A 13,672-nucleotide genomic window follows, 5' to 3' on the forward strand; every position below is an offset into this window, starting at 1 on the left:
GCAGGTTAATCATGACGCCGGTCGATCACAGAGGCCGCACGGACTAAGACATAAACTGTTATCGCTCTCTCGAATGCTGGAATTGTGGGTTCGAAACTCTCTCGAGGTACGAATGTCTGTATGCGTTTGTTCTATGTTTGTGTTGTCTTGTGTGTAGATAGCGGCCTTGCGACGGTCTGATCCCCCGGGCAAGGAGTCCTACCGACTGTGTATACCTGTACGGTCCAGAAACTGAAAAATCGTCCAAGGCCCAAACAAAGGGCTGTAGAACCATAATAATAATAATAATAATAATAATCATGATGCCATAATTACTATAACATTATCCTGCGGGTAGACAACGGACATTTTGTTCTTAACCCGGAAAGTTTAATTTTCACAACCGTAAGATGTCATTCAGACAGGTTTATGCTTCTTTGGAACCACAGTTGCTACTGTAAGTTGTGTTCTCATATTCGGAAATAAACACTTCTCCATATGGTTTCTCGTCCTTACAAACACGCAACTATTACGCTTCCAGGAGCATCAGACGTTAAATGAGCGTGGAATTTATCGCATACACAGATAAAAAGAAGCCATGAATGACCAGGATGAATTCAGTTATTTCGATCAATTTTCCTACAGCTCTGTATCAGAATATCTTGGCCCCGTCTGAGAAACAAGCGAGGTTATGAAGAATATGGTATGCTGGGTTGTAACACCGTGCAGTTTTGAGAAAAACTGACGCTTCAGCTAAATATACCTCTTCCATCTTCAGGTTCGAAGATAAGTCAAACGAGATCCTACCAGATTTATGTATTTTTTTTTATTTCCTGGCATATTCTTCAACCCTAAAGGTAGAGGCGGTATGTACCTCCGAAATATCTCTTGACTTTCAACGAAATGGGCGACTTTATATACCAGAAGACAGAATTCTTTATAACATCCGACGTAAGAACCTCAAATCCTAAGTTGATCTTCTCGTATCGTATAATAACTTCCATTTACATTAGTGACGCAGAAACGTGGGATGAAATATTGGAGTCGTAAGACCCCTACGTGATATTGCAAAAAATAAAATAAGTAAGAAGAATGTGGTGTTATGGTGCCAGAATCTGCGATATAATCCACAAGACCCTAAGCGGGAATAATGAAATCGACTTTTCGTCAACACCATTCTCATTCCTTTCGATGTTATTCGCTCTAAATACTCACTGCGGACGTGGAATTTTCACGAAGTAATTTTCGGCTAGTACACAGAATACAATAACAGACTCTGGAGAAAACTGCATAATGAGGAGCTTCATAACTTGTACTCTTCTCCAAGTATAGTTAGAATGATGAAGTCGCGGAGGATGAGGTGGGCAGGGAATGTAGCACGAATGGGGAGACGAGGAATGCGTATAGGATATTGAGGGGAAAGCAAGAAGGAAAGAGACTACTGGGGGGACCAAGGCGTAAGTGGGTTGACAATATTAGAATGGATCTTAGAGAGATAGGATGGGATGCTGTGGATTGAATTGATCTGACTCAGAATAGGAACCAGTGGAGGGCTCTTGTGAACACGATAATGAACCTTCGGGTTCCATAAACTGCTGGAAAATTCTAGAGTAGCTACAAAATTGGCGGCTCCCCAAGAAGGGCTCAGCTCCATGAGTAAGAACACTGAACACAGTAACCATATCGTACACACGCTCAACACTGTAAGCAATTAATAAAACAATCTAAGTTGACTCAATGCATTTTAGAAATACGAAGAATTACATTTTGTTGCTTAATGTTACTTGTAAAGCTAACGGATATGTTTTTAATATGGCCCCAAATAAGTTCAACTTGCCATGTCCAGTAATTAATTGTTTAGCAGTATAATACCGAAATATTTCGCGCCGTCACCATGTCCTGTTTTTGAAAATTCTTTAATATAATGTTAAAATCCTTCGCAGTTGTATTTCGTTACGATTACAAGATCCAAAAAAAATAAATAAACAAAAAGCTGTGACCCTATACTTCTTCACAGCATGAGAAAAGTAGATTAAAAATTAGATTAAGTGAACTAGTTTTAATCTAGTGTTTGCTATTAGGCAAGCACACATACGCATTAAACTTTTTATTAAATTCAACTTGTGGCCCTTCTTATGCTTGCTCAAGCCACTGTTGTCTAATTCCATTTTTAAACTAGTGTAGGCTTGTGGAGCCTCATGACCATTACTATGCGTGTTTGTACCCGCGCACATATGTGTAGGTTTATGGGTAAGTATTTATATTCTTATGGCGTATTAATTTTCAAAAAGTGATCAAATTTTTATTAAATTTGGGCTTAGGAATCCTGACTCCTGGAGGCTACTTGTATTTTTAATTTGAATTCCCCACGTTCAAAATTTGGGGCACGAGGTAGCGTAGTGGTTTAGGCACTACGCTACAAGTCGGACGGTCGTGAGTTATATTCCCGATGAGGTGGGTATTTTCAATTTACCTAATCCTTCCGCAATATGGTCCTTGGGTCGACTCACTCTCTAACAGAATTTTTTTTATTTTAATTTCTTGCAAATTACAATCTACTCTACAAGGGAGCAATAAGTAAACATGTTGTAAGGAATCACTTGCGCGGAGTGAGCATCCAGTGATGATTCTCCTTTGTAGTATACTATGCATTATGTTGCTGAGTACGGCTACCCATCTTCAACACTGTGTTCTTTTAAGTCTTAGGGCCATTGTCGTTTTAGTCTTCGTCTGATGTTTAATGGGTTGCTTAGTTCAGTTACGCAACTGTTTTCGTGTCCCATTAGTCGGTTGTTGTATATGATAGAATATCTTTCGATTTCTTCTGTGACGAATGGGATTTGAAGATCATTGTGTAATGTGAAGTTCGAGACATACCATGGGGCGTTGATTATGGAGCGCAGTACATTTGATTGGAGTCTTTGAATTATTTTGGTGTTCGAAGGCTTAGCACACCCCCACTGTTGAACTCCGTACGTCCAAATCGGTTTCAATATGCATTTGTATATTAAAGTCTTGTTTTCTAGGCTGAGTTTGGATTTTCGTCCTAAGAGCCATGACATTTGTCGTACTTTTAGGTTTAGATGTTGGCGTTTTGTCTTGATGTGCTTCTGCCAAGTTAGCTTCTGGTCTAGGTATAGGCCGAGGTATTTTACTTCTGTCTGTATTGGGATTTGTAANAATTTGTTCTTAATTTTGTGTAGTAATCCAGTATTCCAGACTTTATCAAAAGCCTGGGCAATATCTAAAAACGCTGCAGTGCAATATTGTTCCTCTTCTATACTTGTGGCAATTTTGTTGATTATTCTGTGAGTTTGGTGGATTGTAGAATGGTGTTCTCTGAATCCAAACTGATAGTCTGGTATAATCTCATGGATTTCTGTGTCGCGTCTGATTCTGTTCAGTAAAAGTTTTCCAAATATCTTTGAGGAAATAGGTAGCAGGCTAATGGGACGATAAGAGGTCACTTCGTTAATTGGTTTTCCAGGCTTTGGTATCTTAACAATTTGAGCAAATTTCCATATCGTTGGAAAGTAAGATAGCCTGAACATGCTATTGAAGATTATTGTGAGTAGTACAGTTGCTTTATTTGGCAATTGTCTCAATATCTTTCCCGTGATTATGTCGTAGCCAGGTGCTTTGCATTGGTTCACTTTTTTAATCTGTTACTTTACTTCTGTAGGTGACAAGGCTTCGATTGGTAAAGACATTTGACATGGCGTATCTAGAAACTTCTCAATTTCGTTATCATTATGATGATTATTAGAGTCGTGTGGTGTAAATACCAGAGAAAGATATTCAGCAAAATGTTCGGCTTCTTCTAAATCGCTTTTGGCCCAGCTTCCGTCAGCTTTTCTTATTGGAGGTGTTGATTTTTGGGGCCGTTTGAATGTTCTTGTAGCTTTCCAGATTGTATGATCGTCCTTATTGAGTAAAGTGATATATTGCCCAAAAGTCGTGTTTCTTTCATTTGCTAGCGTATTGTGCAGTCGTCTTTTAAGTCTGTTGTAGTTGATTCTGTCATCATTATTTCGTGACCTTTGCCACCTATTCCTTGCTCTGCGTTTTTCAGCTACTAGTTCGCGTATGTGCAGGGGGATGGTATATGTATGTTTTGTTGTATCCCGTGGCGTGGGAGTAGAGTACCATGCTGCTTCCTGGATTAAGGTTGTAAAGTATTGGGTTGCTTGATCTAGCTCGTCAGTTTCTTTTATTCTTATGTTCATAATTATGTGGTCTTCAATTTATGTGCGAAAGTTGTTCCAGTTCGTTGCGTTTGTAACCAGCATATTTATCGGTGATTGGTTTATCACATGGGTCGATAAAGTTGCAATTACAGGTGTGTGATCAGATGATAGTTCATGGTTAGATTCTATCTGAATGTAATTTTTTTGTAATACCTTTGTGGTTGAAAAAATCTAATCGGTCTGGTAGCTTGTTATAATCGCTTGGCCAATACGTTGGTTCACCCGTGAGGAGGTGGTTACAATTTCGTCTCTTTATTGCTTCCAGAAGGTTTTTTCCTTTAGTTGTAATCAGTCTTGCTTCCCATTGGGTGTGTTTGGCGTTCCAGTCACCTCCTATTATATACTTGGAACCGTAGGATTCAAGAAATTCGACGTATTCTTCACTTGATATTGCATGTTTTGGGGGACAGTATACCGCAGACACTATCAAAGGCCATGCCTTCACATTAACTTTGACGTTGGCTGCTTAGAATTTGACATTTTGGTGATGTGTGAGCTCGTGATGAGAAATTGAATTACGGATGATGACGGCAGCACCACGAGCCCTATCGCCCGGGTGAGATATGTGGTATACTTTGTAGTTTGGTACTTTAAGCACTGTTCTGGTGGTAAAATGAGTTTCTGATATCAAAGCAATGTCAATTTTATGTATATTGAGGAAAGTTTGTAGTTCTAGTTTATGGCTTATTAGCCCATTGGCGTTCCAGAGTACTATTCGCAATGAGTTATGCAGTGGTAGTAGTTTTGTTGATGATCGCGTTGAGTAGGCTGAGAATCATAGTGTTTTGATTTACGAGCTGGTTGAACAGTGTCTTAAACTCACTTAGGAACATTGATAATTGGTCTGCCATAATGGGTGACTGCTGATTTTGCGTGAGTACTTGTGAGTATGAGGTTTGTGGAATAAAAGACATTGGAGTTGAAGTTTGGTTTGGGTTGATAGGTGGAACTTTGTTATTATCGTTGATATTGATTTTCTGCTGGATCGGTCTGTGAGGAATTTCGTTGAATGCCTTGCCTCTTGTTTTTTGTAGATTCTTGTACACTTCACATCCTTTGTAGCTTGCAGGATGATTTCCTCCGCAAAGTGCACTTTTGACTGGTGTGTCAGATGGTTTTGTACATGTGGTTGGGTTGTGTTTTGCTCCGCATTTAACGCATGCATATGGTTTTGCTCAGTATGTTTTTGTGTGGCCATATGATTTACATCTTGTGCAGTGAACGATGTGCTTCTTTTGTCTTGGGGCCTCAACAGTAATTTTCTTGTTGCATAAGAATTCCATATCGTAGACGCTTTTATTATTTTCTTTTGGTTCTAGGTCTGTGAAGAATAAGGGGAGAGGTTCTTTGTTGTACGATGTTTAACGTTTAGTATATTTCTTACTTTATGGCCTTGCTTCTCTAGTTCTGCTGTTATTTGAGTTGTTGGTATTGAGTGATGTAGGTTCATAATAACTATTCTAAACGTATAGGCTCTTTCATGTTTCAATTGGTATGTGTGGTATATAATTTTGTCATCCTGTAGTTCTTTAATTAATTTACGATAGGATTCTGATGTTGTCACATGTATTTTGATAGTATCGTTTGATTGTAATTTACAGTAGTATTGGTCCTCTTATGGTTGCGGATAAATGCGCCACCATATCTTTGAAGTTTGTTACTCCGTAAACAAATATTGGGGGAGGCTTAGGATCCCTTAGACCACTTGTTTTCTCTTCTGATTGGGTATTGTTTGTTATGTCCATGAGTATGACATCATTATTATCGTCATTTTGTATTTGCGAGAGTTGCTCGTACCTGTTATCGCAGTTGATTTCAGGTCGCTGTGCTCCGTCTTCTGGAGTTGGACTGTTTCTCTTCCTTTTTTTGATTGTCTGCCACGTATACTGGGTCGTAGTTTCATTTGTACTTCCTTGTGCTCCTTCAGGTTGCCTTTTTTTCGGTGTTACTTCTTGTTGCTGGATTATTTATTAGACTTTGAGCTTGTTGGCTGGGTCGAGCAGTCACAAAGGACGATGCACTATAATTGGTATGCTGAACAGGAGTAATACTGTAGCCAGATTGTTGGATTGGATAAAGCGGCTGAGGTTCGAAATGTTGTTGTTGTTGACGCTGTTGTTGCACTAAGTGTTGTTCTTGTTGAATTAATTGTTGTTGTTGCATCATTTGCTGCTGCCCATTTAAATATAACTTTGGTCCACTGTGTAACCGTTTGTTGTGTAAGGGGTTTGTTGAAACATTTTATGTATGAACTGAGTTAGCTAGTGCACTGAACTAACTAGTCGTCACTTTCACATTAAAGACGCTGCAATACTCAAAATGCGTCCGCCATGTTCGGTGGCCGCACTAGTACTCCTCTAACAGAAATGAGTACCAGGAATCTTCCTGGGGGTAAACGGCGGCCAGCCTTTAAGGCTGACAACCTCACCGCCATCTGTGAGTCGATTGTCTAGAAAATGTGGGAGCCTCGACGTTTCATAACCATATGGGCCTCCACGACCTGCTTACACGGATAACTTTACCTTTTACTTACTACTTAAGAGTTTATCCATCACACATCGGTAGCCGGAGAATACGAGAATATTCCACTTCCAAAAATATAAGTTCTTGAAATGGCCATCAAGACATAAAATGATTTTTTCCTGAAAATGAAGATTTTCTCAAAATGGCTCCAACGAACCTGACTGAACGTCAGTAACTTATAGAAACCTTCTCCTTAAACAAAACTGCATAAGAACTATGTTCAGGGAAATAACGGTACCAACACTATATGACAAAAATTGAAACTTACCAATCAGATGGATTTCTTGTTGTTCGGCCTTCAGCAACTAACAATTATCTAACGAGCAGCAATCCAAGCGTAACATAGTTAACGTTAATTGTAGGCCTATGTGAGAAAGTAATGTGTAATGTGTAACCCCTCATTTAGTGTACGTTTTATCTGCGGTTTAATCAACAATGCTCTCAGTGGCTCGGATTGTAAGCGTCGAATGATAGCAGAATTAGTGGATATTGAATTGGAAGGCCGCGGGAGGAAGATGTCATGATCTAACTTGTGGTACTATCCCAGTATTATCCTGCAAGACCGTCTGAATTCGGGTCCAACAACTGAGCATGTTGGCTACAAGATGAATATCCAGTTCGTTGTCAGAATAAACAGGTAAGCTTTATCTAATCATTATTAGCCGACTGATACAGAAACGATCAAAGTTGATTTTTGTTTGGCTATTTCGATATATGTACAGTTTCTGAATATCCATTTGTACGCCCGTGTACCATTGTATATTCTTCCCCCAGTTGGTGGATATTTATACAAAATTCGATATATATATATATATATACACGTGGTAGAGTCATTAAGTTCGTGGAATATGGTTTTAGCGCATCATATTACAAGGTATTCATACACTTACGCAGATCCAGATCGGCCTTCAAAATAGTTGCCGTTGGCCACTATGCAAGTCTGTCAACGTTGATATAGCTGTCGAAAATATTGCTGAAACATACTGGCAGTAAATTCCCGTACGACGCTTCGCGGCCATTCCACGAACTTATTGACTGTGGTAGTATATTGTCACGTATGAGGGGTTGGCGTGACTAATAATAAAGGGTTTTGGATTGAATGAATACATTTATTGGCAGTTCTTTATAATTACAATCAATTATATGAGCTCACATCAATGGCTGCCTAAGACTCGCTCCATTTCCTAGTAGACTACACGTGCCTTCTCTTCCATTGTGACTGACTTGGTTCTGATTTACGAGTCGGCCACTTTAGCTTCTGTTGTCCACTGGTTAGCATTCCACAGCTGGACACTCAACTTCTGAATTCTTTTACGACTGAACTACAATTCGAATGACTGCTCCATATCTAGTCTACCGGTAACCACGGAGAATGTCCGTTGTCACGGAAACGTACTATAAACGGAAACGTACGAACATTTGACTAGCAATGAATTTTTTTGCTGCTACGGGAACGCGTGTTTGGCTAGAAATGCACTTGTTTGCTGCTGCGGGAACGTGCGTTTGGCGAGCCGTTGGCTAGCAATGGACTTCCACTGCGTCGTGTCACAATATTATGCTACTACGTGCGATCACAACTTTATACTTTCTGAGTTCTCGCCATGAATAACACCAACATTACCCTCGTGCGAGCTTGTGAGGTGAGAGCGAAACTAGTGCTATATAACGTGTGATCACAGATTCATCTGTTCTAATGTTGCAGTATATGCTGTGTTTTGAAGGTAAATTTTCTAGATTACAAAATATCATAGCGGCCTTTCAATTAGTACATTGGTTTTTGATTGAAGGAACTAACCGGTGAATGGTTAAAGCTAGGTACGCGGAAATTGGTCTTCTGCATGACCGTACACATATATGTGTGTGTGTATATATTTATTTCTTCGCTTTACTAATGTACTAATAATTCTTCGTAGAAGAAAATACTTACGATCATAGAAAATGGATTTTGCGACCGAGTAGTAGGTTTTCTTAAAGTAGGTATACATACAGAATAGTTCAGTCGGTATCGCGTCTGGATACGGGATAAACGGTCGAAGAATTGGGGTTCGATTCTCAGCAGAGGCAGATTTTTCTATTTTATAAAGTGTCTAGATCGAATCTTGAATCCAACCCAGCTTCCTTCCTAATTGGTACCGGCTGTTTTTCCCAGAGGGGTTGAGGTTAAAACAACCGGAGCGTGAAGATGATTACTCTGCTATCGAGGTTAAGATTGCAAGAAGCTATATCTTCGCTCCCCACACGTCTTCAAGGGTTGCAAACTTAATCACAAGAACTGCTTTGCCCTTTTACCTCACATACGAGTATATTGCGAGTTTAAAGAAATTCTAAATCATTTCTCTATTTCGCTTCCTCTATTTATATCTTCTGTATCTTATCTCATACACGATTTTTGTGTATGTGGTTTTCATTCTTAGAAAGCAAACAACGGAAGCGCGCCACTCTAGCGCCCACACAAATTGTTACGACGGCGCGGGGGGGTGCAGGTGTCTCTATTATAGATCGGCGCTCTGAGCCGCCTGACCCACAGTTGGGACCTGCAGCCCGGGACGAGCACAGTAAGCAGCAGGCCTACCAACACTGCAGAAAGTAAGTACCTTAAAACACGAACTTGGTTCTAGAACATAAAGGCAGTCCAGACCCGCATTTCCGTTCGCAAAATTAGAATTTTCCATTATGCATGAAGGTGTTAAAAAGCTGTAAAAAATTTTTGGGCGGCAAAACCTTATGATTAGGTGTAGGTTTTGAGCACGACGATAGTAAAAATAACATTATGAAATGAATTGAGAGAACCGGCTCCTGGCAGTATTAGGTAAGAGGAACACTAAGGAAGTTGCGTCGAATCTAACCCTCTGAAATGCTGCAAAGGCAGACCCGATTGGTTTCGATACAGTCTCTATATACCTCTGTCACATGGCTTATGTCGAGCAGCGTGGAGCTGTGGACTGCCTTTGCAGCATCTCAGTGGGTTACTCCGCCAGTAGGATTACATGAAGGGCTTTTGGCTGACAGTGATTCACCTTGGACTCCAGAAAGATGAAGTACGATGAGGCTGGAGACAAACATATAATGAGGAGCTTCATGACGTCTACCCTTTGATAAATATGATTAGAAAGGTCAAGTTAGATGGGAATGGCATCTAGCAAGCATAGAAGATAGGAGGAATTGATATGGGGCCATGAGAACATCAGAAGGAAAGAACCACTAGGAAGTTACATAGACAAGATTATAATATTAAAAAGGATGTTAGAGAAATCAAATGGGGTGGCATGGACTGGATTGATCTGGATCAGGATAGGGGCCAGTGGGGGCTCTTGTGAACACGGTAATGAACATCCAGTTTCCATATCATGGTGGGGATTTATTGAGTAATTGAGGGTCTGACGGCTTCTCAAGAAGTTTTCGGTTGCATGGGGCTAGTGATAGATATACCTTAGGGGTCAATTGTTCCTAGAATGTTCCAATAGACTTTCCAGAGAAAATCCATTGCTAAAATATTACCAGTTATTGACTGACAAGTTACCGAAGGCGTATTGTAGCTTCTCCACTTTGCCTGCTAGCGGTGTGGGCTGCCAATAATGTGTCCCCCACTCTTCGACGCAATTCGCCTTCAGGACTTATTCAGGCAGTAGGTGTGTGACTAATATAACTGAGTCGGTTAGTTGGAAAAAGAACATAGCCTCTTTCGGCAGTTGGACATGCTCCATTTTTACACCTATCGGATTCAATTTCAATCTACGAAGCAGGAGTAAAATATACGCCGTCTGCTATCGGAACGAGGGTGTGACATCGTAAGTTAGTGATGTAAATCATTACGTCCTCATTAGAACTGTATACATTCTACAAATTTTCTTTGTGTCTCAACATAACTATCAAAAACAGGATAAAAAAGAAGAAATTATATAGATTAACACAACAGGATGCATTCCTTGAAGATTACTAGATTCGATTTGGAACATATTGCTGTTATTCATACGCGGGTGGGACACACACGGGGATTTCGTTCTGTTAGGCACCTTACATCCTGGTTCGTAGAGCCTCGAGACATCTCCACGCTTGTAGGTGCTCTGTTGCACTTGTGTCACTGTTGCAGCAATGCGGTCCCTGTTGCGTGGGACTCTGATCCTTCTGGCGGTGCTGAACAGCGTGTGCGCTTGGGGCGGGCTGTTCAACAGGTTCAGCCCCGAGATGCTGAGCAACCTGGGGTACGGGGGTCACGGTGGCTACCGGGCACAGCCGTTCCTACAAGTAAGTGGAAACAGACATGTTTCAACTAATGACAAGGATTGTAGTTTATGGCTTTTCAGGACGCTATGAGAAGGCAGTTGCTCTTGTGGCAATTGCGTTCAGCGTCCAGCGAGATAAGGCTGATATCCTGTATTACAAGCTACATGTTAAATGCGCGTTCAGTAAACAAATACGGTGGAACCTTCTTAATCACATCCAATGTTAATCTAAGCTCACAGTAATCCAAAATGACTTACAGTACCAATAAAAAAATAAATAAATAAATAAAAGTCGGCGCCTTAAAAATTACAAATTTAATCCATTTATTTTACTGTCTTCCCCATCGATGGTGTCTCCGCCCTATTGTGGTGGTGGGGTTTGAGTGCTCCAGAGACCCTGAATGCTATGCCGGCGGTAGCGTAGCTACTGGTAGGATCACCCATGCTGGACTCCATAAGTAGAACCTCTTCTGTAACATTCTGTTTATATTTTTTAATAAAATAACAGAACAGTATTTGGAAAAACACAATTCGAAAATTCTTCTAGATATATTCTGCTCTTAGTGTGTAATGTACAAATCAGATTACCATATAAATGTATGCAGTTACTCAAGACAAGAACAAAATACAGAGTACGTGCATGCACACTTCTTCAGTGTAGGGTATTATTTGTTGTTCTTAATATCCGTGATGTGTCTAGAGATCATTCCACTTAAAGGCAAAGTGGTCCCTGTGCGTAACCAATTAAGCACTACGTTATGAAGGCGTGGATGTATAGATCCATATTTTCTTAACCTCGGCACTAGTTGGAGCTGAGTGGTCAGCTTCACGCCCCAGCTTCTTTACTACCGGGGAAAGAGCCCCCGGTACACATTGGAAAGGAGGCTGGGTGGGCGCCAGAGCCAGTCTGGACCCTGTGGAGAAGATAATTTTTTTACCCTACCGAGACTCGAACTCTGACCCCTATGTCGTCCAGCTCGTAGCCAGACGCTATACCGACTACGCTATTCCGTACAGTATAAAATAATTACAATCTAGCTGAAAATTTCCTTCTTTTACCCTGAAGATGGAGGCAGCATATTCCTCCGATACGTCGGTAAAATTCTACCGCACTACGCCGTGTAATATCCCAGAGTACTGTACTCTTTAATTGTTACCTCCGTTGAGAACTGTAAATCTCACACAGCGCAAGTTCTGGCAATCGCCTGCAGATGATGCATAGACTACCCACTTTACAGATGTGTCGAAGAAGTAGTCGCGGAAGAACGGCGTTCAGGTGCGTGAGAATAAGTATATAGTACATTAAGCCATAAGATCTATTAAATAATGCAACGACTTCAGTCACTTTTACATAACGTTCTTCTTACTTGGGAGCCCTGAGGTTTCTGGGTCTTATAACGAAAAATGTATAAAAATTCCACATTGAAGGTAAGTATATTTAAAATGTTCCCAATGATTAATTAATTAGTCACCAAGCCATGAAGACGGAGGGGAAAGTACAGCTATATCTACCCCTCATTTTAACATCAGCACCAGATGGAAGTGGCTGATCAGCATGACGCCCCGGCCGCTTAACTCCCGAGGAGAGATACCCCGGCACTAATTGGATAAGAGGATTGCGCTGAATATGGTGGAGAGGAGAATATTTTGCTCCTCCCAGTAACCGAACACCGACTCACTGACCGTCCAGCCCGTAGCCAATTATTATGGCGAGCTATCCCGCCTCCAATAGATTCCACACGTCAATTTTTTTTCTAAAAAGCTTTTTAAATCCGTTTCTCTTTTCCACCTTGTTGATGCCTACTCGTACGTTGTCCCAGAATTGTTAATAAAGAATATGTTTTATGGGGTCATGACATTGAATCTGACAAAAGCAGTTTATTTTGCACATCTTATCAGAAAATTAAGAATATGTTGCGTTGTATTATCATTTCATGTTTCTACAAAACATATCAATTAAGAAATTTAATTTAGTGGCAGTATATTACTTCCTGGTCACTGTCCCTTTGTTTGGCTGTGAAAATATTACCGTTAGTTTACATTTGTTTCTACGCCCGCTAATATAACCACATTATATTCTCCACAACCGACATTTCTCACATGCAGTCATCAAGAGAATCATGAGTGTTTACTCAAGCGGGTAAGTTCGCAGCACCACCAACACTCAGAAGCCACTTCAGATAACAGGACAGAGTACCGCCGGTCAGTGGCAGCTGAGGGCGAATGGGATTTCCCAGGCCGCTTTACTCGATAATGAAAATGAAGGACCAGCGAACTGTTCTGGTGAGATCCTTGATAAATTACGTTACTGCGCGCAACCAGTTATGGTTTTCTACTTTCACGCACCGCTGAAGATAACAAAACAATAGTTCTCAACAATATTTCCTGGTTAGTCTTCAGTATATTTCAAATATTCTCTACCCACTATGGGAATGAGCATGCGTCATCGTCATTTAATGACGTAGACCGTTACGTCATCATGAGTTAAGAGATAATACTCTTATTAAAAATATCATGCACAGGACATTAAGTCAGTATACAACAACTAGAAATATTAGTCCGTGGCCTGTAGTCCGCAAACGAAATATACCGACCGAGCGACCACCGCTTGTCGGCGAAGTTAGTGCCAACTTTTGCTGATAGAGGGTGTCACGTGGTCAGCGTAATAATTCCCACGGCCGTTAATCGAGGTTTTTTAGA

General features: G+C 40.7%; 1 protein-coding gene across 1 annotated transcript in view; it reads left to right on the forward strand.

Moving 5' to 3' along the window:
* The first annotated feature begins 9,235 nt into the window (after positions 1-9,235).
* Positions 9,236-13,672, forward strand: part of LOC111862337 (ITG-like peptide) — a 46,598-nt gene continuing 42,161 nt past the window's right edge. Inside the window, exons 1-2 of the mRNA XM_023847638.2 lie at positions 9,236-9,335; positions 10,840-10,994. Coding sequence (XP_023703406.1) covers positions 10,842-10,994 — 153 coding nt within the window. The 5' untranslated portion in view covers positions 9,236-9,335; positions 10,840-10,841. The remainder of the gene's footprint in view (positions 9,336-10,839; positions 10,995-13,672) is intronic.

Source organism: Cryptotermes secundus, unplaced genomic scaffold, assembly GCF_002891405.2.
Source record: "Cryptotermes secundus unplaced genomic scaffold, Csec_1.0 scaffold408, whole genome shotgun sequence".
Taxonomy (NCBI): Eukaryota; Metazoa; Arthropoda; class Insecta; order Blattodea; family Kalotermitidae; genus Cryptotermes; species Cryptotermes secundus.